The sequence below is a fragment of the Triturus cristatus genome, chromosome 5_1 (assembly GCF_964204655.1).
Source record: "Triturus cristatus chromosome 5_1, aTriCri1.1, whole genome shotgun sequence".
In the NCBI taxonomy this organism is placed as follows: domain Eukaryota; kingdom Metazoa; phylum Chordata; class Amphibia; order Caudata; family Salamandridae; genus Triturus; species Triturus cristatus.
Window position 1 is genome coordinate 527095285 of NC_140587.1, and position 24669 is coordinate 527119953.

General features: G+C 44.4%; 1 protein-coding gene across 2 annotated transcripts in view; it reads right to left on the reverse strand.

Moving 5' to 3' along the window:
• LOC146831152 (uncharacterized) overlaps positions 1–24669 on the reverse strand; it is a 1851363-nt gene that overhangs the window by 351494 nt on the left and 1475200 nt on the right. For both annotated transcript variants that reach the window (XM_085605390.1, XM_085605389.1), the window contains one exon: positions 21433–21526. In XM_085605390.1, the coding sequence (XP_085461516.1) occupies positions 21433–21526 (94 nt within the window). The remainder of the gene's footprint in view (positions 1–21432; positions 21527–24669) is intronic.

Below are 24669 nucleotides of genomic sequence, written 5' to 3' on the forward strand. Positions count from 1 at the left end.
TCGTTAGTCGTGTGTGGCTTGGTAGGACGTGAGTTTATGTTGTTGCCTGGGTGGAGATGATTTTGGGTGTGCATGGGATCTGGAAGGGCTCTCCCGTGATGTCTCTGTGGATTCGATGCTGCATTTAGGTATGCAGTTAGGAAAAAAGTTGTGAGACAGAGTCGGACTTCTATGTTAATCTTTTTAAATAGCTATTAAAGTATTAAAATAATGTTAACGTCTGGTTGGCCTTTCAGTGTCAGTGCCCTTTCAGGTAATGGCATATTTTATAAATCCTATTAATAGGTGAATCACATGCTTCTAAATCTGGCTTCGATATTGCATGTATATACCATAAGGTCTAAAATCCTTATGTGTGTCACCAATCTCAAAATTATTTAAAGCGAAGTGGGTTTTATCCATCGATACAGATCTATATCACTTAGACTGGAAAAGCTAACATTTCAATAAAATGTGCATATCAAATAATATGAATTTTAATACGTGTAATTATTGGAATACAATATTTTACAGCAAGAAAATCTGCTTTCACGGCCATGAACTTTTAGCACGAAAACTTGGTGGCCAAGAATTAATTGTATGACACCCTGGATGGGAAACTGATGCCCACACAATCTAAATGAGCCTACTATAAATAGTACCTCTTTTGTCAAATGAGCATATATGCCTGTTTGTTTAGGTGCGCGAAACCGACTGTGGGATTGCTGATCTTCCATTCCAGTCACAACACTATATTCAGTGCTCAGAGTTGGCAAAGAAGGCTGGCTTTGCTTTTCAAATTTCATTTAACTAACCCTGCAAACATGTACTGGCTTGTTCTCCCAGCCAGAATCCAAATCAAGAAACTTTGCTTCATTTTTACAGAATACCTAAAAAAAGATATATGAAAGGGACTACAAGTACATAACGTCCCTGCCATATTAATTGAGGAAAATTAATGTAAAGGAGGGTTAGCAGCATTGCCACAATGTGTTCCGGAACACTAGTTGGCCCTTGGGATTGACACTGGGATTGACAGTTCTTGTTTACACAGTTTAAACAGGAACTCAAAGTGGATCCGAAATTAGAGAAAGACATTCTTGAATCAGAGAAGATACCTGATGCCAAAGTTGTTTTGGAGAAATTCGAAAAAACTATCAACAAGTTCAGCCTCACAAAACACAATAAAAAAGCAAACAAGGTATCGAAAAGCATTACATAAAAATTACATCAAGGAGCGATCCTGCTCATGTTTACTAGATGACTATTACTCAGGCATTAGCTCCTCCTGCAAGAGAGAGGGCGAAGTTGCCCGTGCAGCAGGTATAAGAACTAACGTGGTCACTTTTTGGACTCCTCAGCAGATTCCAGCAACTCTGACCCACTTTTGGGCACCAGCACATTCCCTAACATCCCACAAGTGATTCTTTTTTGGCCCACAGTAGACAAGGCAAATGTAGGAAAGGCCTGCACAGACACAATTTTCTACAGGGTGAATGCCAAAGCAGGAGGAAATTCTATCAACGGGGTCCAACAAACCAATAAACAAGGTGGATTTAGGGATTCTGATATTCAGCCTTTTTCAACATCCCTTATCCTCATCTAAGCCCTCAATACTGAATGAGGGCCTCTCCTTTGCTATCACTGAAAGATCAGACATATTCAATATACACACAGGACTACTACTGCTCCTTCAGAAAATATGGCTGAGAGCATTTTTATTAAGATCATGCCTCCGAGACACCCAATCATGTCCCAGGTTTCGTCCCTGTTCCACTTTCAATCAGAGCAAATGCCTTGGTACATCCAGAACTAACTTTTGAATAATTGGTTTTGAAAGATACTACGCCCTTAAACAGGAACACACATATATCCCCTAAAATATTAGTCTTGCACACAGTAGGGCCTTACTTAATATTAAACATAATGACAAAATCATTATCAAACCATCTGATTATGAAGGTGAGATAGTGATTCAAGATAAGATCAATTTTGACCATGAGATTTATCACCAACGCAATAATACACAACACTACATATCCCTTGACCATAATTCCTTGGGTGAAATCCAAGATGAAATCAACTTCCTGACTGAGAAAGCAAACTTAGAAGGTTTTCTGAGTGACAATGAATATATTTTTGTACAACAAAATATCTACAACACCTGCCCCAAAACACACAAAAGTCTAACCAATCCCATTGGAAGGCCTTTACCTTCAAATTGTGGCTCTAATTTAGAGCCATTGGGCATATATATTTACTATTTCATCAAGGACGTGGCTCCCACTATGGTTACATATGGGAACAACAGTACACATTTTCTCAACTTGATTGAGAACATAGATTTGGACGCTATGACAAATCAGTTAGTCATTTTCCCATATCTTACATTTCCCCCCTTTTTACTGTGCAGAGCATGTGCCTTACTGCTAGTCCAACACTCACCATTACTCAACGTGAATCTTACGTTTCCCCCTCCTTTGCCTGTGCAGAGCGTACGCCTTACTGCTAGCCCTACACTCACTATTACCCAGCTTGGGACCTTTTGGTCCCATCTACGTTTGTTATTTTCTGGAGATAATCACTTACTGGTGAACACTGGTGGTCTAACCATAATTAACTCTTACCCTGATTCATTTTTCAGACCACTGTGCTGAACTTTACATCCCACTCACCATAGAGGATGAAACACCATTGACTAGAAAACTCATAACCTCACTGACCCTTTGCTATATACTACCTTAAGTCAAGTTACCTGTTTCTTCCTTTTTTATATACACGTTACTTCTTTACATTTGTTGCTCTGCATGAACACTTTTTGGTATACAACACACATGCTAATAAATGCACTTATGACAATGTGTTTTTAGTTGGTCGGATATTATGTTCACGTGATTTGTTCCTTTTCTTAGATGAAATTTTCATCCATCTATTGTTGAAATTCTGATTTAATAAGTCCTTAGTCGGGGGGCGTGGCTTGACGCCCAAGGAGTATGGACGCGTCTCCGTGAGGCTCCCGGTCCCGGAGCGGAGAAGTGCAACTTTGCGATGATTTTTATGGAAGCGGCTGGTAGCAGTTAGCATGGGAAATGTTCCTGCATCGCACACCATGTTTTTTGAACCGTTTTGAGACGATTACTTTGCCTTTGTCAGGTAATTAATGTTGGCCCGTCTCTGAGACAGCGCGACCGCCATTTTGTTTTTTGGCGGAATGACTTCTCCTTCTGCGAGCTTTCACCACAAGGCGACTTAAGGACATAATTTTAGTGGCAATCGAAATCTCCTTCACTCACGATGTCCGACTGGCATTCTCCTGGTTTCTTTTTTTTCTGTTGCTATTTTTGTTTTTACCTCAGTCTGCATGGATGCTGGCAGCGGCCGCCATCTTAGGTAATGATTCGTCTCACTGCTGGCTGGGTCTGCGCAGTTGTGCTCGGAGCCTACGAAGTTTTCCTGCTACTATTCTTCATGACCTCTTTTTTGGCGCATTGAGGTTTCTGCTAACCGTATGGGCAAAGGATTTCTTTTCACCACTTTCACCCTGATCGCTGTTACAGTTGGTGGCCTTTTCTTCTTTTTCTTTTTTACGTGGCGTGCCCCGCTACTGGCCTTGCTAGTTGATGGGTAGGACACGGGGCGCTCATACCAGCCCGCCCCTGCCGCCACGTTCTTTTATCAAAAACTCTACTTTATCCTCACAACTCTCCAAGTTGGAAGATTCGCTGATACCTGAGGAAGAAGACAAGCACGCAAAGATGGACTCTGCACCCGCCACAGCTACCAAGTCGAACGTGAAGAGGTTAAAAAAAGACCCTCCCTCGCCTCCCAAAGCCTCCTCGGACATCTCCATGGAACTTTTGCTACACGAGATAAGGGCTCTTAGACCCTTTATGGAGGAAACAAATTCCACACTACAAGCCCTCTCTGACAAATGGGGGCAACTTGATACGAGGCTTACAGCGGTTGAACATGATGTTGCCACTTTTACTGACACAGCTAAAACAATTCCTGTCATGCACTCGCAAATCACCACCCTTCAGAAACAGGTTGAAGACCTTGAGAACCGCAACCGGAGGAACAACCTCCGTATTTTTGGCCTGGGGGAGGGTCTCGAAGGGAGTGACCCCATCGCTTTCTTTAAATCTTTCCTCCCTAAAGTCCTTCACTTGTCGGACGGAACTATGCTCAACATCCAACGAGCCCATAGGCTGGGGCGCGTTCCTTCAGCCGGCTCTTCTCCCCAGCGACCGAGGGGAGTCATTATTTACTTCCTAGAGTACACGGATTTGCTAAAGGTGTTAGCGGCAGCTAAAGCTCTTCAGCGTGTCACATGGTCAGGCTCCACGCTATTTTTCGCGCAGGATTACTCCAAGGCAACTGCTGATAGACGCAAGGCGTTCCTGAATCTTCGACCTGATCTTCGTTCTATGGGGGCCAGATTTGGCCTCTTTCACCCTTGTCTTTTCAAGGTCACGTACAATAACAGAACCACGACCTACGAGGATCCAGAACGCTTGCAGAGCTTTATCGATTCACACAGGATGGACGCCACCACCTCTGCCGGACCATCCTCCTCACATGTTGCTTGATTGCTACTCACTATTTGTGCCTTTCCATTATTCTCCCTGCTCTACAGTCCATTTGCTCGCTAGGCGAAGTTGTTCTTATTCTATTTCATACAATAGTGCCAGTTTTCTGTGGTGGCTGCTACTGCATTATTGATTTTGCATTGTACCAGTAATGTTCCTCAGTATTTTTCCTTTTTTAGACTTGTACTTGCTTGGTTCATGCTTTTTTCTCTCACAGTTGCTTCCTGAGATTAATTCTTGTCACATGTTTTTTTTTTTGTTTCACAGTTATGATGTCACCTCATATGGTCTTCCCCGTTCCTTACCGGATCCTCCCTGGACGTGTGTCTGCTCCATGTGGTTTCACCCACCCTCCCACCCATTCTTTCCTTTTGTAGGTATGTTTTACATTTTGTTTTGTGTCCTCGTTATTGTACTGTTTCTGTTTTGGCATTGTGCTCTTTCATTCGTATCTCATTGCCTTTATGGTATCCTTACTGCTCCAATTCTCTCTTTTCTACTTATCTTTATTCTCTCCTTAGTCCTTGCTCTGTCTCTTTCCTCTGTCCCTCTCATTATACAGAAGACCTCTTCTGTGCCATACATCTTTTCTATTTTCTACGGATTTTGTACTGCATTGACTTTTTGCTTTCTAATTGCATTTTGTTTTACTTGTGATTGCTCATGTCTTTGAAACTGGTTACTTGGAACGTTAGGGGTTTACACTCTCCTATTAAACGGCAAAGGATCTTAACCCATCTGGCCAAGTTAAATGCGGACATTGTCTTTTTGCAAGAGACTCATCTTTCCGCTGAGGAATCGTTAAAACTGAAGAGGGGCTGGGTGGGAGAAGTCTTTTTCTCTCCTGGGGATGGCAAACGGAATGGTGTGATGATTCTCTGCCGTAAATCTCTTTTGTTTACATTATTGTCTCAGAATTCAGATGTTAATGGGCGGTGGTTAAATGTCAAATTGTCCTTTAAAGGAGTTCCTATATCCCTGTTTAATGTATACGCCCCTACGTGCGGAGAACCATCCTTTTGGTCCATCTTAGCAGCTCAGCTTGCCCTTGGTTTGGAAGATAATTTTATTTTTGCTGGGGATTGCAATCAGGTTTTTGACCCCTTTATAGACAGGAACTCCAAAGTCCCTTATATCCCCAATAAACCACAGAAATCATTTGTACGAGCTATCTCCCAAAACCAACTCTTTGACGCTTGGCGTCTCTGCAACCCAACCACCAGGGAGTATACTTTTTATTCCCCCTCTCATCATACCCAGTCAAGAATCGACTACATTTTTGTTTCTCATTCTATTTCCCAAACCCTTACGCAAGCAGAAATTGGCCCTATACTGCTCTCAGATCATGCCCCTGTGTCAATTGTATTTGAAATTCTTCCTCGAGCCACAGGCCCTAAGAGGTGGCGCTTCAACAACACCCTCCTTCTAGACCCGAAATTCACCGCTGCTTTTACCACTTTTTTTGAAGAGTTTTTTGCGTTTAATACGGACCAATCCATGCCCTTCTCCACCATTTGGGATGCTTTCAAGGCCTCAGCGAGAGATTTCGTGATTGGCTTTGTTGCAAAGAGGCGGAAACTTTCCCGCAAATTCACTGCTGACCTTTTGCGGGACATCAAGACACTGGAACATTCCTTTTACACCTCGCACTCGAGCCAATCCCTCACAGCCCTCATCAACGCCAAATTAGCATTCAATAAAAAATCTACAGAGGATGCCTCTTTGTACTTATTAAAGTCCAGTGCTAAATTTTATGGGGGCAAAAACAAGGCAGGAAAGATTCTGGCTAATTACCTGAAAGTTAAACAGAATAGACTCAATATTGAGTCTATCTATGATGAGCGCCTGGATCTAAAATTTAAAGACTCAGATATTCTGAACGAATTCTCCCTATTTTATAAATCCCTATACACCTCGGAATCGCAGCCCTCTGAGGACTCTCTTTCCCAGTTTTTTTCAACACTTCAGACCCCTCCCTGCCATCAGTCGGATCTCACTCTCCTGGAATCCGATCTAACGCGCCAAGAATTATCAGCAGCACTCCAGCTGCTTAAGAAAGACAAAGCGCCGGGGCCTGATGGCTTCACAGTAGAGTTCTTTCAACACTTTTCTAAGCTGTTATTACCCAAGCTGCACTCCCTTATAGCCTCCTTTAACACACTGGGGTGCTCTTCGGGCACCTTTTCGGAAGCACATATATGTTTGATACCGAAGGAAGGGAAAGACCATAAACACTGCAAAAACTATAGGCCTATTTCTTTGGTCAATATAGATTATAAGATCTTCTCAAAAGCCCTAGCCATACGTCTTGACTCCTACTTACCTGATCTACTAGAAGCGGAACAATCGGGCTTTGTTAAAGGCAGATTTATCACAGATAATACGAGACTTCTCTTTGACGTCTTGACCAAATCCTCGTCCATGAAGCATCCCCTAGCGGTAATAGCGCTCGACGCCGAGAAGGCGTTCGATAGAGTCGAATGGAAGTACTTATTCCATACCCTCCGCTGGTTTGGCTTCGGTCCCAAGTTCGTATCCCTGATCTCTCTCCTTTATTCCAACCCGCGTGCGGCTATCTGCGCCAATGGCCTGATATCCTCATATTTTGATTTGGGCAGAGGAGTCCGCCAGGGTTGCCCTCTTTCCCCTTTTCTTTTTAATCTAGCTTTGGAACCCTTTCTCTCTAAGCTTCGCCAGAACCCAAATTTATTTGGCTTTCAATCAGCGAACATTCACCTTAAATTAGCTGCCTACGCAGACGACATTTTGCTTTTCATGTCCAACCCCAATGTTTCTGTTCCTGCCTTTTTGACAGATGTACAGGCATACTCTAACATCTCTGGCTACAAACTGAACAGTGATAAATGTGAGATACTTCCCCTGACCAAGTACACTTTTAAAGCAGATTTCAGCGCCTCAAATTTCACATGGAGCCCCTCCCATATTAAGTATTTAGGCATGCATATTACTCCCTCAATATCTGACACAGTAGCGCTATGTCTAAACAAATGCCTACAAAAAATCACTGATTTAACGGCCAGGTGGCATCCACTGTACCTATCGTGGTGGGGTCGGCTAGACACCATAAAGATGATGCTTGCACCCATTGTACTATACACCATATCCAACATTCCAGTCCCTATTCCGGCCAAATTCTTCAAAAAAATCAATTCCGCCCTCTCTTCCTTCTTGTGGAACTCAAAACGCCCTCGTATGTCATTAGCCAAGCTGATTCGCCCAAAAGCTGAGGGAGGAGTTAATTTCCCTGATTTCCAGGTTTATCAAAGAGCTTTCCTTCTACGGCAAGCCTCACTTTGGTTGCTTGACCCCTCGGAGAACTGCCCTCTATGGCTTAGGACAGAGCGTCTTTACCTCTCTCCTTTCTCCTTCCCTGAATATCTTGCATTCTCACGTAAACCGCAGGCGGTGTCCTCTCCTATAATTAAATTAACTTCCAAACTCCTGTTGTCCCCTCCCCCTTCTTCTCCAGATTCGATTGACCACTTCCTAAGTTCAACAATCTGGCATAATAAAGATTTGACTATTCGCGGCAAACCATTCTTTTGGAAAACTTGGCGTCGAAAGGGCCTAGCATGGGTACACCAGCTTTTTTCAGACTCAAAGTTCATGTCTTTTCAACTGCTTAAACAATGTTTTGACTTGCCTGCCTCATTCGCGCATAAATATCTTTTGCTCGAATCGGCTGTGATGGATAGGTTTGACCACTTATCTGCTCTGCCTCAGGCCCCCGCTTCTCAGACCTCTTCCTCACAACTCTCCTCCCTACTTAAGTCTAAACCCTCGGCTTCTAGCATATACAAACACTTGCAAGGAGCAGGTACCCCTAGACAGAAATCTAAGGTGGAGGAAGCTTGGGAGCGCGATTTCCAACTCTCGTGGCCACTTTCTCTTTGGAACAATATCTGGCTCAAGCTGCGTAAATCCTCCAGAGCAGCAAACCTCACACAAACGCTATTTTTCGTGTATAACCGTATTCTTCTTACACCGAGTGCTTTGAGCAAAAGATTCGCCTCCACTCCAGACACGTGCTGGTCATGTTCGTCCCCAAACGCTGACATATTTCATGCGCTGTTTTTATGCCCACTTGTACAGAGCTTTTGGGAGCGAGTCTGGTCCCAAATAAATTTGATTTTTGACACTGCATTTCCTTTTTCTACCTCTCATATTTTCTTGGGGAGTCTTGCACCCTGCTGGGAGAATGTCCTAGGTAAAACCAAAATTGTTGATTTGTTATTAGCGGCTGCGTTTCAGCAGATCACGGTCAACTGGAAGGATACCACTAAAATCTCCTATAAGGCGTGGTGGTATGTAATCTGCCATAATCACAGGCTGGACACCTCTTTTGTATATCCCGCGAAGTTGGCAACGAAGCGTCTAGAACTGTGGTCCCCTGTCACACTGTTCCTCGACATGTGTGCCAAAAAATCCTCTCAGATGAAGCCGTCCCACCCTGAGGTCCTGAAGCCCCCATGAATCCCCTACACGTTCCCAGATCTATTTCCAAATTTGTAATACTGTTTTGATTCATATTTTATGCATTACTAGCATATCTCTTACTCATGGGTTTTGTCTCTTATTTTTATGCAGTATAAGTCGATTATAATGTGTTGGCATGAAATTGTCGTTTTCTTTTTGTTATTTGTCAATGGATTACCCTGATATGTATTTACTGTTATTCCTTGTAATACGGATACCTTTATTTATCTCAATAAAATTTTTCTTTTAAACTTAATAAGTCCTTAGTCAACCACTGTTTTTCTGCATCAGCAAGGTTCCTGCTCAGCTATTGGGTAAATAAACCCTTCTCCTAGATTACTACTTTTCCGAATCAGAGATTCTATGTAGCCCATATCATCTCTTGCATATACAATCTGAACTACTCTTAAGTCAAAATACATGTATCCTATGTTACAACCTAATATAATCCTGTGCTATATTAAGGGCTTCCCTGGCCTCAAGCTAAGCATGTACGATAAATGTACCTCTAATAATGCTCTACTAGCTCCAGCCAGCCTCCCACAGACAGTACGTCCAGGCCTCTCTGGTTCTGAACCATTTCTGCAACCATAGAAATGTTTAGAGAGAACCTGAACCAAATGGGCTCTTGCCAAGTAGCGAATGGGGGATCAATGGCGGATCATAACAATAGGCCCACTAATTCAAATCAATGGATTATGGCACAGATGGCAGCCCACACCTTAGATCAGGGTGTGGACCTGCCTTAAACCTTGCCGTCGTTTTCACTACAGGGACACAAGTGAAATTTTTTATGAAAGTAAAGGATAAGTCCTTCTCACTGGGTCACATGACCCTGCTCTTGCCTCAATGATTTATTGTTAGCACCCTATTTTAAGTGAAAAAAATCCTAGAATACACTGGGTCGGTAAGAGAACCCATAAGGGTTTGCTTGGGAGAATGGAGGTGTCCCAGCCCCAAAGGGAGTAAAAACAAGAATCTTTTCTGAGCAGTGTCCTTGAGAAATGAAGGGTCTCTAGGGCCAGTAAAAACTAAAATAGTGAATGCACTATTCCACATCTGAAAGCTATATGCTTAGTACGACCTGCCAGAACTGATGGCAATGGTAAGTCCTTCTATATATATAAATAATTTTGGAATTAATGTAAAATCAATTAGCACGGTGAGGCCAGTGAGGTTGTCTACAAATACCCTCTCTAGTAAGGCTTCTTTGGCTTGATTAATTAAAAACAGTGCGTAGAAAATAGGCTATTGTGAAAGTCTCTATTTTTGAAAGGGCCCTACAATTTGTGGTCAGATGGAAGCAGGCATCGAGTAACATGTTGTTCTGTAATGGCTGGAACTCTCCTAAGGGAACACTCAAGCGCAGTTTATCGGTACTCATAGATGTCTATACTCCCACCCTCTTCTCCATCTCCATGTCACCAACCTCTTTCAAGTGACCTGGTGCATTATGGGTGGATTTCTACAATTCTCATAATTCCCTACCCGGCCAGTCCTTATTAGTGTTCCGCTCTACTCTGTGACATAACGGATCCTTTATGCTGTTGCCACAAAGAATAGTGGTAACTTCTATGTGACTGGTTGGATTCTATTCCCTCCCCTCTCCTGTTTTGTATGGCTTACCTGCCACTGTGGTACACTCTACTGCAGTCTTTTCTGTCTCAAGCAAATGGCCTTTGGACTTCTCCCTACGTTTTATGCTGATTTTTATCTGCATACCTCTTTATCCCCTGCAAGACGTCCTGCTTGTTTTCTCATCCCTACTCTTGTTCACTTTTGCTGCTAGAGCGTCTGTCCTTCATAGCCCTAGATTGTGTGCCTTAATCCATGCCAGCTCTTACTGCCTGTTTGAATCATCCATTCGCTGACAGTTCTTCTGCCTCTTTCCTTTCTTTGCTTGTGAATGGCTTTGTAAATCACATTTCCCTCTCTTTTGTGTCTTGATATTCCCACCTTCCCAGATTCTGCAAAGAATGTTCCTAAAGTCTAAATCACTTGGCAACTATTTCTCATCTGACCATACAGTGTTCTCTTAATAGATTGTTTGTTAGAAATGGGATTTCTGGTTGGCTAGGGCATGCGCCTAAGCCAGGCAGAAAGCACCACTCCAGTCAGGGCAAGGGAGTTACATGCTGAAGATAACCCCTGCTCACCCCCTTGGTAGCTTGGCACGAGCAGTCAGGCTTATCCCAGAGGTAATGTGTAGAGCGTTTGCACGACACACACACAACAGCAACACACTAGGGACACCACAAAAGAAACTCCACACAAGGTTATATATAAAAATAGCCTTTGGATTATCTAAAACACAGAATAGTAATCACACAATATACACTGTGTCAACTGGTACTAGGCAATATTTACAGGGGATTATATACACGACAGGGCCAACTGGCCACTGTCAGAACCATCACAAAGCACAAGTAGTAAATGTAGAACACAACCAGTAATTACTGGCAAAATACTGTACTCAGCATTATATCCTGCAACATAAATCACATTATGCAATCAGCATCACATTAGGCGTAAAACACATTATGCACCAACCTCATAAGCATAAACACATTATGCAATAATATCCTAGCATAAACACTCTAACCATCCCAGTAGGCATAACATCAGGGCCTTGCGCCCTACCAACACTGGTATCCACCGTGACACTAGGCCAACTGGCCTCTCTCTGGGGCCCAATGCCCCTGTGTCCAGAATGTCAGGGCTTGGCTGCCAATGCAGCAAAATCAAAGTGCGCGCAATGCACTGCGGCAGGGCAGGAGTGTATCTCACTCCTTTCTTATCGTGCAAACCAAAAATGCCCCCAAAGAAATAATAGCACTGGCACTACCGGTGCCTCAGGACTCCCCCACTGGGAATCTACCACAAATGTGCCCAATGTTGCAGCTGCCTTCTACGGTGGCACAGCTGAAGAACTAAACAGGCACTGGCGCTCACTATGCCCCGAGGGCCCCTCTGGGACCCTGACCACCAAAGGTGCCGAAACGTTGCAGTGGCCCACAACGGCGGCGCAGCTGTGAAGAAGACAGAGGCACAGGCACCTCTGTGCCTTAGGAGCGACCACAGGGGGAGGGCACCGACAATGTGCCCGACACACCCCCTTGCTTCTTATTAAAGACAAAGTGCCCCCAAATGGAAAAATGCCACTGGCTCTACACGTGCTGCCTGAGCCCCACTCCGGGACTCTTAAAAACTAAAGTGCCCCCTTGGTGCAGCTGCCCGCAACGATGCGATGCAGCTGTGGTAAATAAGTAAGTCACTGACACTACACGTGCCTCTGGAGCACTACCAAGGCTCCCAGCTCAGCCCCCCACTCACCAGGCCCTTCTGACCATGGCCAGGGGTTGCCTGACATCTGGAGGCTGGACTTCTTCCTCCGCCGGGCCCTCAAACGTCACCACAGGGGAGCTCCGAGGACTCCTACCTCGTAGGGGCTCCCTCCTCTCTCGGCGGCAGGCACCACTCCTTTAGGGCAGACTGTGCCGATCTGTGCACCGGTGGTGGGACTTCCAGCTGGCCTGCCCCGCCTACAACCAGGCAGCTTTGCATGACTTCCTCCCCGGGGTCCTGCTTCCCGGCCGGGGCTCAGGAACCAAGTGCAGGGCGGCTGGGCTCTCGGGCAAAAAGTGCGGGGTAGGCTCCCGCTTCTGAGATAAACCCAGATGCGGGGTGGGCTACCGCTAAAAGCACAATCGCGGGGTGGGCACCCGCTTAGATCAGCAAAAATCGGGGTGGGCTCCCGCTAAAAAGTGCATAAATGCGGGGTGAGCACCCACTTTTCAAATAAGCATAAGAGCGGGGTGGGCACCTGCTTCTAAAGCAGCCCAGGGGGGAATCCCACCTGCCAGGATTCACACTGCAGATGCCTGCTCCTCTCCTCTGCTGGTCAATAAAGTCAGAGCGCCCATGAGGCGCTGGATTTCTAAAAGGTCCCAGGGGCACAACTGGGTCCAGGAAGGCCAGCACACAGCAGGGAGGCAAGCCCTCGTGGCAGTTCCTCCTAGGCCCCCAGCAGCAGCAAGCCCCAGTAAGCACAGGAACAGCACAACACTCATGGGGTCACAGCTCCTATATTTATAGTACATATTTGCTTTGTCTGCCCTGGCACAGGGCTTGGGGGAACCAGCCTAAACTGGTTCAGGGGGGAATTGGAGCACTTTGTTTACAAGGCTCCTCTTCCCCTTTATCAGGTGGGGGCTCATCATCAGACACAGCACAGGGGGGCGGAGCCAACATTCACTAAGGCAGGCACAATCCTATTCAGGGTCAGGGGACTACTCCTCCCACTACTCCATATGCAGATGTCCTATTCAGCCTAACGCTGACTCACCCTGCCCCTCCTGGAGCCACACACACCTAACCAGCCCCAGTCACTCCAAGGCCAGACATGCAATCCACATCAGGCAGGCAGACACATAGCACACAGAAATGCCAACTTCTAAAAGTGGCATTTCTAAAATAGTTATAATAAATCTGCGCACACCATTGCGTAGCCTTTATTATCACTATTCCAAATATACCAAACTGGACCGCACTGCTCCTCTCATATCAGGAATTACCACTGAAACACTAATCAGGGAAACCCCAATGTATTCCTATGGGAGGGCAGCCTCACAGTAGTGAGAAACCAAAATGGCCGTTTGTCACTACCAGGACATGTCACACACTTAAGGTACATGTCCTACCTTTTACCTATAATGCACCCTGCCCATAGGGTTAGCTAGGGCCTACCTTAGGGGTGACTGACAGTTAGAAAAAGGGAGGTCACAGACATGGCACATACTTTAAGTGTCACGTCACAGTGGCAGTAACACTGAGTGCACAGGCCAGGCAATGGCAGAGGACTGGGATAGGTTTCAAAGGCTACTTTGGTGGGTGGCGCAATCAGCGCTGCAAGCTCAACAGTAGCATTTAATTCACCGGCCCTGGGTATATGAGATACCCCTTTACAAGGGACTGACAGGTAAATTAAATAGGCCAAAGAGGTGTAGACCAATCTTACCATATTTACCACAGACAGCACATGCACTTTACTCTGAACAGCAGTGCTAAAGTGCCCAGAGTCCTAAAACCACCAACACCATGTCAGAAAAAAAGCTAGGAGAAAGGCAAAAAGTTTAGGGATGACCCTGCAAAAAGGGCCAAGTCCAACACAACCCCCTTCAAGCCAAAACGCAGGGAAGACCAATCACCACCTTGATGGGCTTCCCTGCTTTGGTGATAGAACACGGACGCAGGACCGCAACTGCAGGGACACCTTCTGGCTCTATGCCACTTTGAACCCATGTGGTTCCCTCTGTCAAAGCTCTCAGGACCAACTAGGCTCCCCCACAGGTACTCCATAGCTGTCCGTGGCCAGGGCCAGGCCCTAGGCCATCCAGATTTCTCTGGTCCTTGCTACCTCACAGAGTGGGAGGCGGTAGCCCCAGGCACATAGTAACCATTCTCCACTCTTTCTCTCATCAGGGCAGTTCCAAACTGCCACTGATCCTCCAACCTAGGGTCGGCACCCTCAGGCTGACCGGAAGTCACGGGCGAGGCTCTCCTCCCCTTACCCCTTCTTCTGGGGTTCCGCACCTATGAGAGGCAACCTCAGAACATAACTCACCCACCAGTTCAGGACCTCTCTCCAGCAACTGGCCTACCAACCTGGGATCAAAACCCTCAGGTCGCTTCGGGTCTGAGGCAAGAACTCCCTCCCTCTGCATCCCCTTCCAGAGTCCTACACCCTCCCAACTGGAGTGGTGCCCCTAGAAGCTACATCGATCAGGACATTGCTTACAGTTGTCCTTCCATACAGGTCAGGCATACCCTGAACCTGGCCTCCCAACCCAGGGATGGAACCCTGTGGTTGAACAATTGCTGGGCACACCAGGACTTCCTGGGGAGCACATATGCCCCCCCCAGAGGGTGACACATAACTCATGTGTCGTGTGACAGTCTACCTGGTGCAGATCTCCCGACCCCTGTCCATCTGACAGTGCGTGAAGATCCCCCAGGACAGAAGTGGTGTCACCATGGTCATTCATTGGTGACTCAGCCCTTCTGGGTGGCCCTTGACCCACTGGTACTTCCACTGGGGACTCTTTCCACCTCTCACCCCTCAATCTGGAATTCCGCACCCTCCACTTAGGAGTGGTACTGCCAGACACCAGATTGATGGAGGCCTGCTTACAGACACTCCCAACTCACCTCACACGGGGAGATCCCCCTCAACGGGCGGCCCATCAGGACAGACTAGGTTCCCGACCTGGTGTTCCCTCAAGGAACCATCCAGGACGTGAGACTGAGGTTGGGCAAAATCAAGACACATCCCAGTCTCACTCCTTCTCCTAGGAGACAGGACGTAAGGCCCTACAACCTCCTTACTACCACAGGACCTAGCTGGGCTACTCTGAACACTTTCACCACTCTGTGCTTAGGGTCACTCCCAAATGCCTCTTCAGAACCTCTGGCAAATACCCAGAGGTCTGCTTACCGTGCAAGTTCCCTGGGATCAGAGAACTCACACTCCAACAGGTGTTGGTGCAGCCCCGGAAAACAATTACTGAACATGTGCTCTCTGACAATCAGATTGAACAGCCCTCCAAAATCATTTGCCGTGCTAACCATCACCCAATCCTCCAGTGCATTTTTTTATTTTTTTTATTTATAGAGCGCAACATTCATCCTGAGGGACATCACGGCGCTAAAAAAGCAATAACAGAGTGTAGGCAGGAGAAAATTTCCAGATAGCAATTTAGTGGCCGGGAAATAAATGTGTTTTTAGTTTTTTCCTGAACATTAAGTATTCTTCAGTCATACGTAGTTCCAAAGGGAGTATTTTCCAATTGACCACTGCTAATTTGGAGAATGATCGATTTCCCATCCTAGCCTTGGTTGTACGTTTGACTGAAGACAAAGCCTGATGGCGAGATCTCAAATTACACAAAGGTGCATGAAATTTTAGTCTCCCATGCAGGATTTGAGGTCCAGTTTTATATAGCTTCCTGTGTGCAAAACACATGAGCTTAAAATTGGGTCTTTGACGTATGGGTAACCAGTGTAATTCTTTCATGCATAAAGAAGCTGAACTATATCTGCTCTTATTGCAAACAAGTTTAGCAGCTGCACTTTGTACTACTTGTAATCTGGTGAAGAGAAAGTCAGCCATGCCCATATACAGTGCGTTACCGTAGTCCAAATTACTCATCAATAGCGCCTGTGTCACGGTTTTCCTACAGTTTAGAGGAATCCATGGAAAGAGTCTTCTAAGAAGTTTTAGTATGGCAATTCTTTTTCCACATAATGATCGAACCTGGTTCTGCATAGACAGAGCATTATCAAAGATGAAGCCCAAATTCTTGACGGGCTACCTAGGTTCCAGAGCATCTCCCAAAGCCTGGGGCCACCAACTATTATCCCAAATTGTTTGAGCTCCTCCAAAAAGTAGAATCTCTGATTTTCCGGGATTGAGTTTTAAACAATGTCCAGACATCCAGTTTGCTATTTCAGTAAGACAATTGATAAGGTTGTCCTTAGTATCCCCTTTTTTCAGCTTATCCGACAAATGAATTATCAATTGTGTGTCGTCAGCATAGGAGCATATATCAAAGCCCCATTTCCTGCTGATATCTGCCAAGGAGGAGACGTATATATTAAAAAGAGTGGGGCTCAGAGTAGCTCCCTGTGGTACTCCATAGTCAATGTTCTTAGCAGTGGAGGAGTATGGTCCCATTTGAATTATCGGGGTTCGGTTCTTAAGAAATGACACGAACCATGCTAAAGCCTTTGAGCATAGTCCTTTTTTATGCAGAATTCGCAGTAATTTGTTATGGGATACAGTGTCAAAATCCGCTGTAAGATCCAGAAGGATCAGTGCCACAGCTTTACCCTGATCAACTAGAGATCTGATGTTATCTGATACAGCTAATAAAGTAGCCTCAGTACTGTTGTTAGCCCTGAATCCGGTTTGTGAGGAGACAAGTAGATTATTGGATTCAATAAAGGCTGTAAGTTGTTTATTAACCAATTTCTCTAGGACCTTCGATAAATACGGTAATTGTGATATTGGTCTATAGGTGGCTGGATCATAGATTTCAAGACCTGGCTTTTTTTTAAGTGGAAAGACGACTGTCTTTTTCAGATATCTGGAAAGAAGGCAAGCTCTAGTGATTGATTAAGAGCTTTAGTAACATGGGGACAAAGTATTGAGACCAGACGTGAAAAAATGAAATGTGGACATGGGTCCAATGGGGAACCTGCCTTAATTTCAATCATGGCTTTGGCCACTTGTTCTTCGGAAAAAGAGGTCAGCCTATCTAGGTGGTTGTGAGCTGCGGGATGAGGAGCTAAGTTTTCCTAAGCCTTAGAGTCTTCCATATTTGGAGAAGTAAAGGTAGTGTAAATTTTTGTCACTTTATTTATAAAAAAATTATTAAGTAGTTCACAGTTCTCGAAAGAAGGTGCCATAGATTGTGACAACAGAGTAGGCTTGCAGAGTTCCCGAATTATTTTATAGAGTTCTTTAGATGAGCTTCCTGTTTCTTCAATTCTTTCCGAGTAATACTTGGTTTTGGCCTCCTTTAGGGCTCCATAATAGGTTTTTTGCTTGGCTATGTAGATACATCTATCTGTACTCGATTTTGAGAGTCTCCATTTATGCTTCTTAGTTCTACACTCCCTTTTCATAAGTTTTAAATTTGATGTATACCATTTTTCGGATCTTTTAGTAGCTAATGTCCGAGTCAATTTAGGGGACACCGATCGAGTGTTTCTTCAAGATAAAACTGTAGCTGTGTAGCTAATGTATTTATAGAATTTTGCTGCAGAGGCTTCAAGATACCGGAAAAAATGGCACTAAATGATTCCTCCTTAATTTTGCTCCAGGCCCTAGATCTTGGTTCATCCTTCATCTCAGTCTTTGATGTATGTTTAGGTAAGCTAAAGGAAAAGGGGATTAAGAAATGATCCGTCCATATCAAGGGTTTGATTTCCTGGATATATAAGGATTCTATGTTAGAGAACAATAGATCAAGGGTATGACCGGCCACATGAGTTGGTTTGGAGATCCTTTGAGATAGTTGCATTATAGCCATATCATTGTCAAGATGTTCAACACCTGGATTTGCAGGCCCTTCATAGTGAAGATTAATATCTCCTATAACTAGAAATTCATTATACTTCAAGCAAAGAGGAAGGAGTTGTGTGAGTAAATTAGAGCTTAAATCAGACTGATACCCTTGTGGGTTGTAGATGACCGCCCCTCCAAATAGTTTATGGTCACCCACAGACACTGAGAACGCTAGAATCTCATGTGTGCCTGCTTTAGTGACCGAAATGGGGATGCAGGTGGGTTGGTCGTTATATATAATTGCTGTCCCTCCTCCTCTCTTACCGCCCTTCCTATTAAGTTGTAAGATTTTATGTCCTGATGGTAGGGCGGTGACAATATTGGGAGTATTATTATCATCGAGCCAGGTCTCAGTGACAAAAGCTAAATCTGGGCTTAGGTCGTCCAGTATTTCCCAAATTTCAATACTGTGTTTAGGAAGTGATCTGGAATTAAAGTAGATTCAGTTTAAGTCCTGCATAATATGTTTGGGTATGGATGTTTCCAGTGGGTGAGTAGATTGCTGCTCGCAGCTATCCCATTTGAAGTGTTTGCAAGAGAAAGGGCCCTCAAATTTTTCAGGGTATGCTTTAATACATGCCTTATCAGGGCCAAAAACATGTCCTATAGCTGCAAGTACGTCTGATGTGTAGGTGAGGGGCTTAGTTTTATTGGTCAAAATTTGAGCAGCATTTATGGCCCCTGGTCCCGTTCGGGCGCGGACGGGCGCAGAAGGGCTTGTCTTAGGCGCGCCAGCGGCGCGCTGCGCACGTCCGCTGCACGTCCGGCCCTGCATTGGTTTTAAGCTTTCCCCCCGGAAGTTACAGGCGACTAGAGCGCTGACCTTCCTCTGCCAAGATGGCGTTCAGCCCTCGAAGTCACCCAACAAAAAGTAAGTGGCAAAATCTGGATTTTAAATTAATTCACTCAAAGGTAGATCGCTCGTTTTAAGATTCCTTAAGCAGCAATGAAAAATGTGCAAAATTAGAGATTAAAAGGAGCAAAGTAGCAAAGTCTGAACTTTAAAACAATTCAATCAATTGTAAGGCGTTCTTTTTTCTAAATATATTTAGCAGCAATGAAAATGTGCAAGATTAGCGATTAAAATAGATACAGCGTTTAAAAAACACTTCGTTCCCCACATACACTCGATTAAGTTTTGCTGCGCATCCGGCCCTGCATTGGTTTTAAGCTTTCCCCCCCGGAAGTTACAGGCGACTAGAGCGCTGACCTTCCTCTTCCAAGATGGCGTTCAGCTCACAAAGTCCACAACATTCATCTACAAACTCCCCCCAAGACTGGTGAGACAGTTTCTTACTGCCCCTGAACCTCAACCTGTACCCCTCTTCCTGGACACAAGGTATAATACTCTGGGAACTGTGAGTGGGACTTCCTGCACTGGACTCCATATTGCTGCCACCTCTGCACCCCACCCTTCCTGGAGAGTCCAGACAACTAAAACTGCACTCAGGGGATTATCTACCCTCCAGGGCTAGTTTCTCCCTGGTGAAGGCCCTCTCAGCCTCCGCTATCCTCTCCTGCGCTAGGACCCTCTCAGTCTCTAGCTTTTTCTCCTCCACACCCACCTGCGCTAGCCCCAACCTGAGCCTTTCCAACACTAGCTGATGCTTCCTTTCTTCCCTCCTATCTACCCACTCTTCTGGGGACAGGGAAAGGGATGGGGCACTGCCCCCGGCACTGGACCCAGCAATCTATGGGGTCCTCACTCTCTACTGGCATCCCTTCCCTATCATTTTCTCCCTCCTGCTCCAGCTCTCCAGGATGCTCACTGGCCTTCCTAGAGTCAAACCAGGCCCTCAGCGCCTTTTGGTATTCCTCCTTTGGGGCAGACCTTCTCACTTGACACCCAAGACCATGACAGAACCTCTTTAGGTCCTTCTCAGTATACCTTTGCAACGCCCTTACACTAATTGCACTTTCTGTCACAACAACTGCTGGATCATTGGGGTGAGACATGACTGACACTTTAGGGGTGTCACCAAAATTTAGTAGAGCAGGAAAACAAAATTCAAAAATGACACTTTTTGGAGAAAAACAAAATCAGGAAAAAAATAATCCCCAAACATGTGATTATCTAAATGCAGAGCTTTGTAGTGCAACCAGTTGTTGCTGTGGTACTGCTCAAACGCAAGTCCTATCCTCACCGCTGACAACCAATGTTAGAAATGGGATTTCTGGTTGGCTATGTAATGTGCCTAACCCAGGCTCAAACCACCACTCTAGCAAGGGAGTTACACACTGTATATAATCCCCTGTAAATATTGCCTAGTGCCAGTTGGCACAGTGTATATTGTGTGATTACTATTCTAATGTGTTTTGGATAATACAAAGGTTATTTTTATATATAACCTTGTGTGGAGTTTCTTATGTGGTGTACCTAGTGTGTTGATGCTGTGTGTGTGTTGCGCAAACGCTCTACACATTGCCTCTGGGATAAGCCTGACTGCTCGTGCCAAGCTACCAAAGGGGTGAGCAGAGTTTATCTTAAGCGTGTAACTCCCTTACCCTGGCTAGCGTGGTGGTTTCGCCTGGCTTAAGCGCATGCCCTAGCCAACCAGAAATCCCATTTCTAACAACTATCTTTTCGGTTTGTCAACTGCTGCTCCCTTTCTGGTAAGAGTCTACTCTTGATAGTTGTGTTCTATATATGGCTATTACATGTGTCACATCCTCAGCTCTCACGTGTCCTTATGGCCTTGGGCACACTACAGAAAAGGCCACTGGAATTATGCGATTGTGTAGCCACCGGATTTTTCGCATAATTCTAGATCTGCCGCATTTACCACATAATGTATCCTCTGCTGCATTATCTGCAGATTTTGCCAAAAATAAATTTAGTTTCTATCTCAAACAGTTAAAAAATTACTAAAAACACAACTGCACATGTCGCCGACTAGAAGAAAGCCCTTTGCAAATGTTAAATGTTCATTTTCTTTTATTGTTTATTGTTATATTTGGGTATTAAATGAGGTACAACCAATGCCCAGGCAGAGTTAACAAGTGTAAAAATGACAAAATAATGAAGTCACAGTAGCTAAAAATGTGCTGCATAATTTGCCTTTTCTTGCTGCATAATCTAGTCAACCCTGCCACATAATTTGGTCCTCCCCTGTAGCATAATTCCAGTGGTCCTGACTGTAGAAACTATAAAAAATAATTGAAAATATTATAATGTGGTGTTCCCTCTTCCATTACTTGTTTAAGCCATGCACATAAATAATAGTGGGGTGACGTATTTACCTTTAATTGTTCATTTTCAATTTTCAACTCTTCAAAGTCTGATTTCACTTTCTTGATCTCTTTAGTTAGGAAATCTTTATTTTCCTGTAAGTGTCTGTGTGGAAAATAATATATGCAAGTTATATTTTATTTCCCAGTACGGTTGTTAACAACAGAAGATCACTTAATACAACCTCTGATTCACCACGCCAACAAACAGCACCATGTCAAGAATAAACAAAGGAAAGTTCGCACATTCAGAGAAAAAGCATGGCTTTACTCTCTGTAACACTGGTGAAGGAGTTTGCAAGGATTCGCATGGATCCCTAATCCCCTAGATTTGTAGTGGTAGCTCATACCCTCGAACCTCTGCTAAACACCATACATTTTGATTTTTCTGCCTATCAACGTGTTTGGTTACACTCTTCTTTCACCAGGAATGATGCAGAGCAGCCATTAAAGAGCATTCCCCTATTTCTTGTTCCGTATTTGCCCATCAGGTGCTTCTATCTCCTGGTGCTTATATTCGAATCTCGTTCTCCTCTACCTATATGCATGTAAATTCCTCCGGCTGAACCAAACCGGCATTACTGTAGAGCGCTCCGATGCTTTGTAACTAGGTTGACACTCAATCTACAACCTTAGACAAACATAGACAAACTAAAGTCTTCTGTTTTTTCCACAATTATGCAAAAATATGTTTCCACATAGCTGGATACAAAAGTCTGCAACACTTTACAAAACTTTCCATCAGTGTCACAGAGATCAATGCCATAACTTTGTCTGAATCTGAAAACCTTTGTTCCATTCTTCCATGAAATATAAAAATAGAATAAATATGTTAAGTCCAGGAGTCACCTTCATTTTTTCCAGTGAGCTTCGACGTTCGTAGAATATAAAACATTAGTACGCGATTTTTAAAGGCAAGAACCTCACATTAACATAACATAATATTTTGTCGAGGGCACATTATGACAGCATAATTTAGTGTGATTTGTGAGAAAAAGAAATAGCAAAAAAATTGAACACGAAATTCTGAAGCTAATTATTTGGTATTGTGTGATCTAATTTTGTTTTCTTTCTATTGTACTTCACCTTTGTACACACTGCATGCAGCTGAAAGAAACGCCTTGAAAGGACATTTGCTTGATTAAAGCCATTCAGATACTGTTGTACAGGAACAAATTATGGCTGAGAAGCTTGTAATATAGTGGAACAGAGCATTGCTCCCCTGGAGTTGTATTATAGATTGTGCCATGGTGACACATCCTATGTATTAGCCCACTTTGTGCACCCCCAGGGCACTATTGTATTGCAGAAGGGGCCATGAACACTTGTGCGGCCCTTCCTGGAATATGGATGGTGCTTATGCACATTTAGTACTTGCAGGATCCCAATGAGAAGTGCCCTCATTTGCATGAGAATCCTTTTCCTTTGTAACCCTATCATATTACAGACACGGCGCTTAGGCAAGATGCACTCTACCTTTAAAGCAGCCACAGGTTTGCATAAACAATTGCCATGTTTTTGAAGAGGCATTTGGTACATTTGCTTTAGTTGTTGCAAGGTCATACCTCACAATGTAATTATTGCACTATTCTAAAACAACCATACATTGAAATTGATACTACAGTAGAACACCTTTAAATAGGTTTACCGCGCACAATCAAGGTGAGTGCGCCATATTACAGTGAATGTGCTGCCCTCAGGGTAGCCGAAACTTGTGCTGCACTGCACATTCAAGTGAAATACAGAGCAGCTGATTCAAAACCTCTCTTTGTTCCACTGTGCAGGCTGAAACCCACCTGCATTTTTAAGAGGGGAGAGAGATCCACATGCAAGCGGTTGCACTGAGTGGCTGCACCCGCCTGCAAGATGATGTCTGGGGGTCCATGGGCCCCCTTCTCCCCTCCAGAATGCTGCCTGTAGGAGGTGCACTGAAAGTGCACCACTTTATTCTGGCACACTGACTGTGCTTCTCCTAATGGCACGTTTGCCTCTGCCACCGCATCCATAATAAGGCGCAGATGCAAAGACATTCTCTCAATTACAATGGAACACCCACTTGGGATATCGCTGGCGCTAAATGTGCACCAGCGCTATTTATATTACAGAAGGGGCTGCACAAGCATCTGCCGCCCCTTCTGTAATACCAAAGTACCCCGGTGGTGCACAAAGTGGGCGCACATGCTGCTGCACTTTCTACAATACGGCCCCCGACTGCCAAAGTCATGGAGATGAGTGAGAAGTTAAAGATTGATATAGAAGGAAATGAAGTAAAATAATTCAGATGAGAAGAGTTTGGTTCATTTGGAAAGGATCCTATTTATTATGGACTGTCTATTAAGTGTGTGATGTCTGGGCATTCTTTAGGATTTTCTGGGAAATATGCATTCATAAAGGTTGTCTAAGGTTGAAGTCGAGATTGGGTGAGAGCTATGCTTGACGAAGATATGATTGATGACTAATGGGTTTCTGTGTGGGAATCTGATGGTGGTGGCTTTGAGAATCTGTTAAATCATTTTTAATGGTGTCAATTTGTTTAACAGCTGTTTGCAGGCGACTTGATGATTTTTGTCAGTAGGATTTGGTTAGTCGGCTGTCATCTTCTGTGAAGTTTAAAAAAGTTCACACACATTATTTTATGACATTGGTGATAATTGTGGTGAAGTGTATTTGAGGTTCTCTAGTTTTTGACGTTTCTCATATTGAATGGCTTATATCTCCGTGGGTTACGCGTCTCAGAAAGTGTATATGAAGCTGGCACAGAATAAATAGACTGCCTTATTTTCTCAACCATCTTATTTTGCAAAACGCATTGTGACAAAAGCCTATTGACCCCAACATTTGAAAAAGACAAGTGGTGAACAGCCCATTACATATAAGTATATTTGAATAAAATAACATCTTCGGATGCTAATTTCTATCCACCTATTTACCCAGAATTACAACTGCTACTGGCACACGTAACATGACCATTGCTCTGTGCGGTTTGTTGAGAGGCAAAGGATTGGGTGGCCACCTGTTGTGAGCACCTTTGTGTCCCTGGCGGGCACTGCCTTCCACAACTCAACTCAATTGTGCCCCCTTATACCTTGATACAACTTATTTCAAATTATGCACTAGACAAGAATAATATGCTTCTAATTCAGCATCTCCAATGAACTACGCTGTGTCTCTCAATATATCCACTACCTCCAATTTCTGACTCAACCCAAACCTCATTCTACTACTATGATCCCCAAAATAATCTGTTCT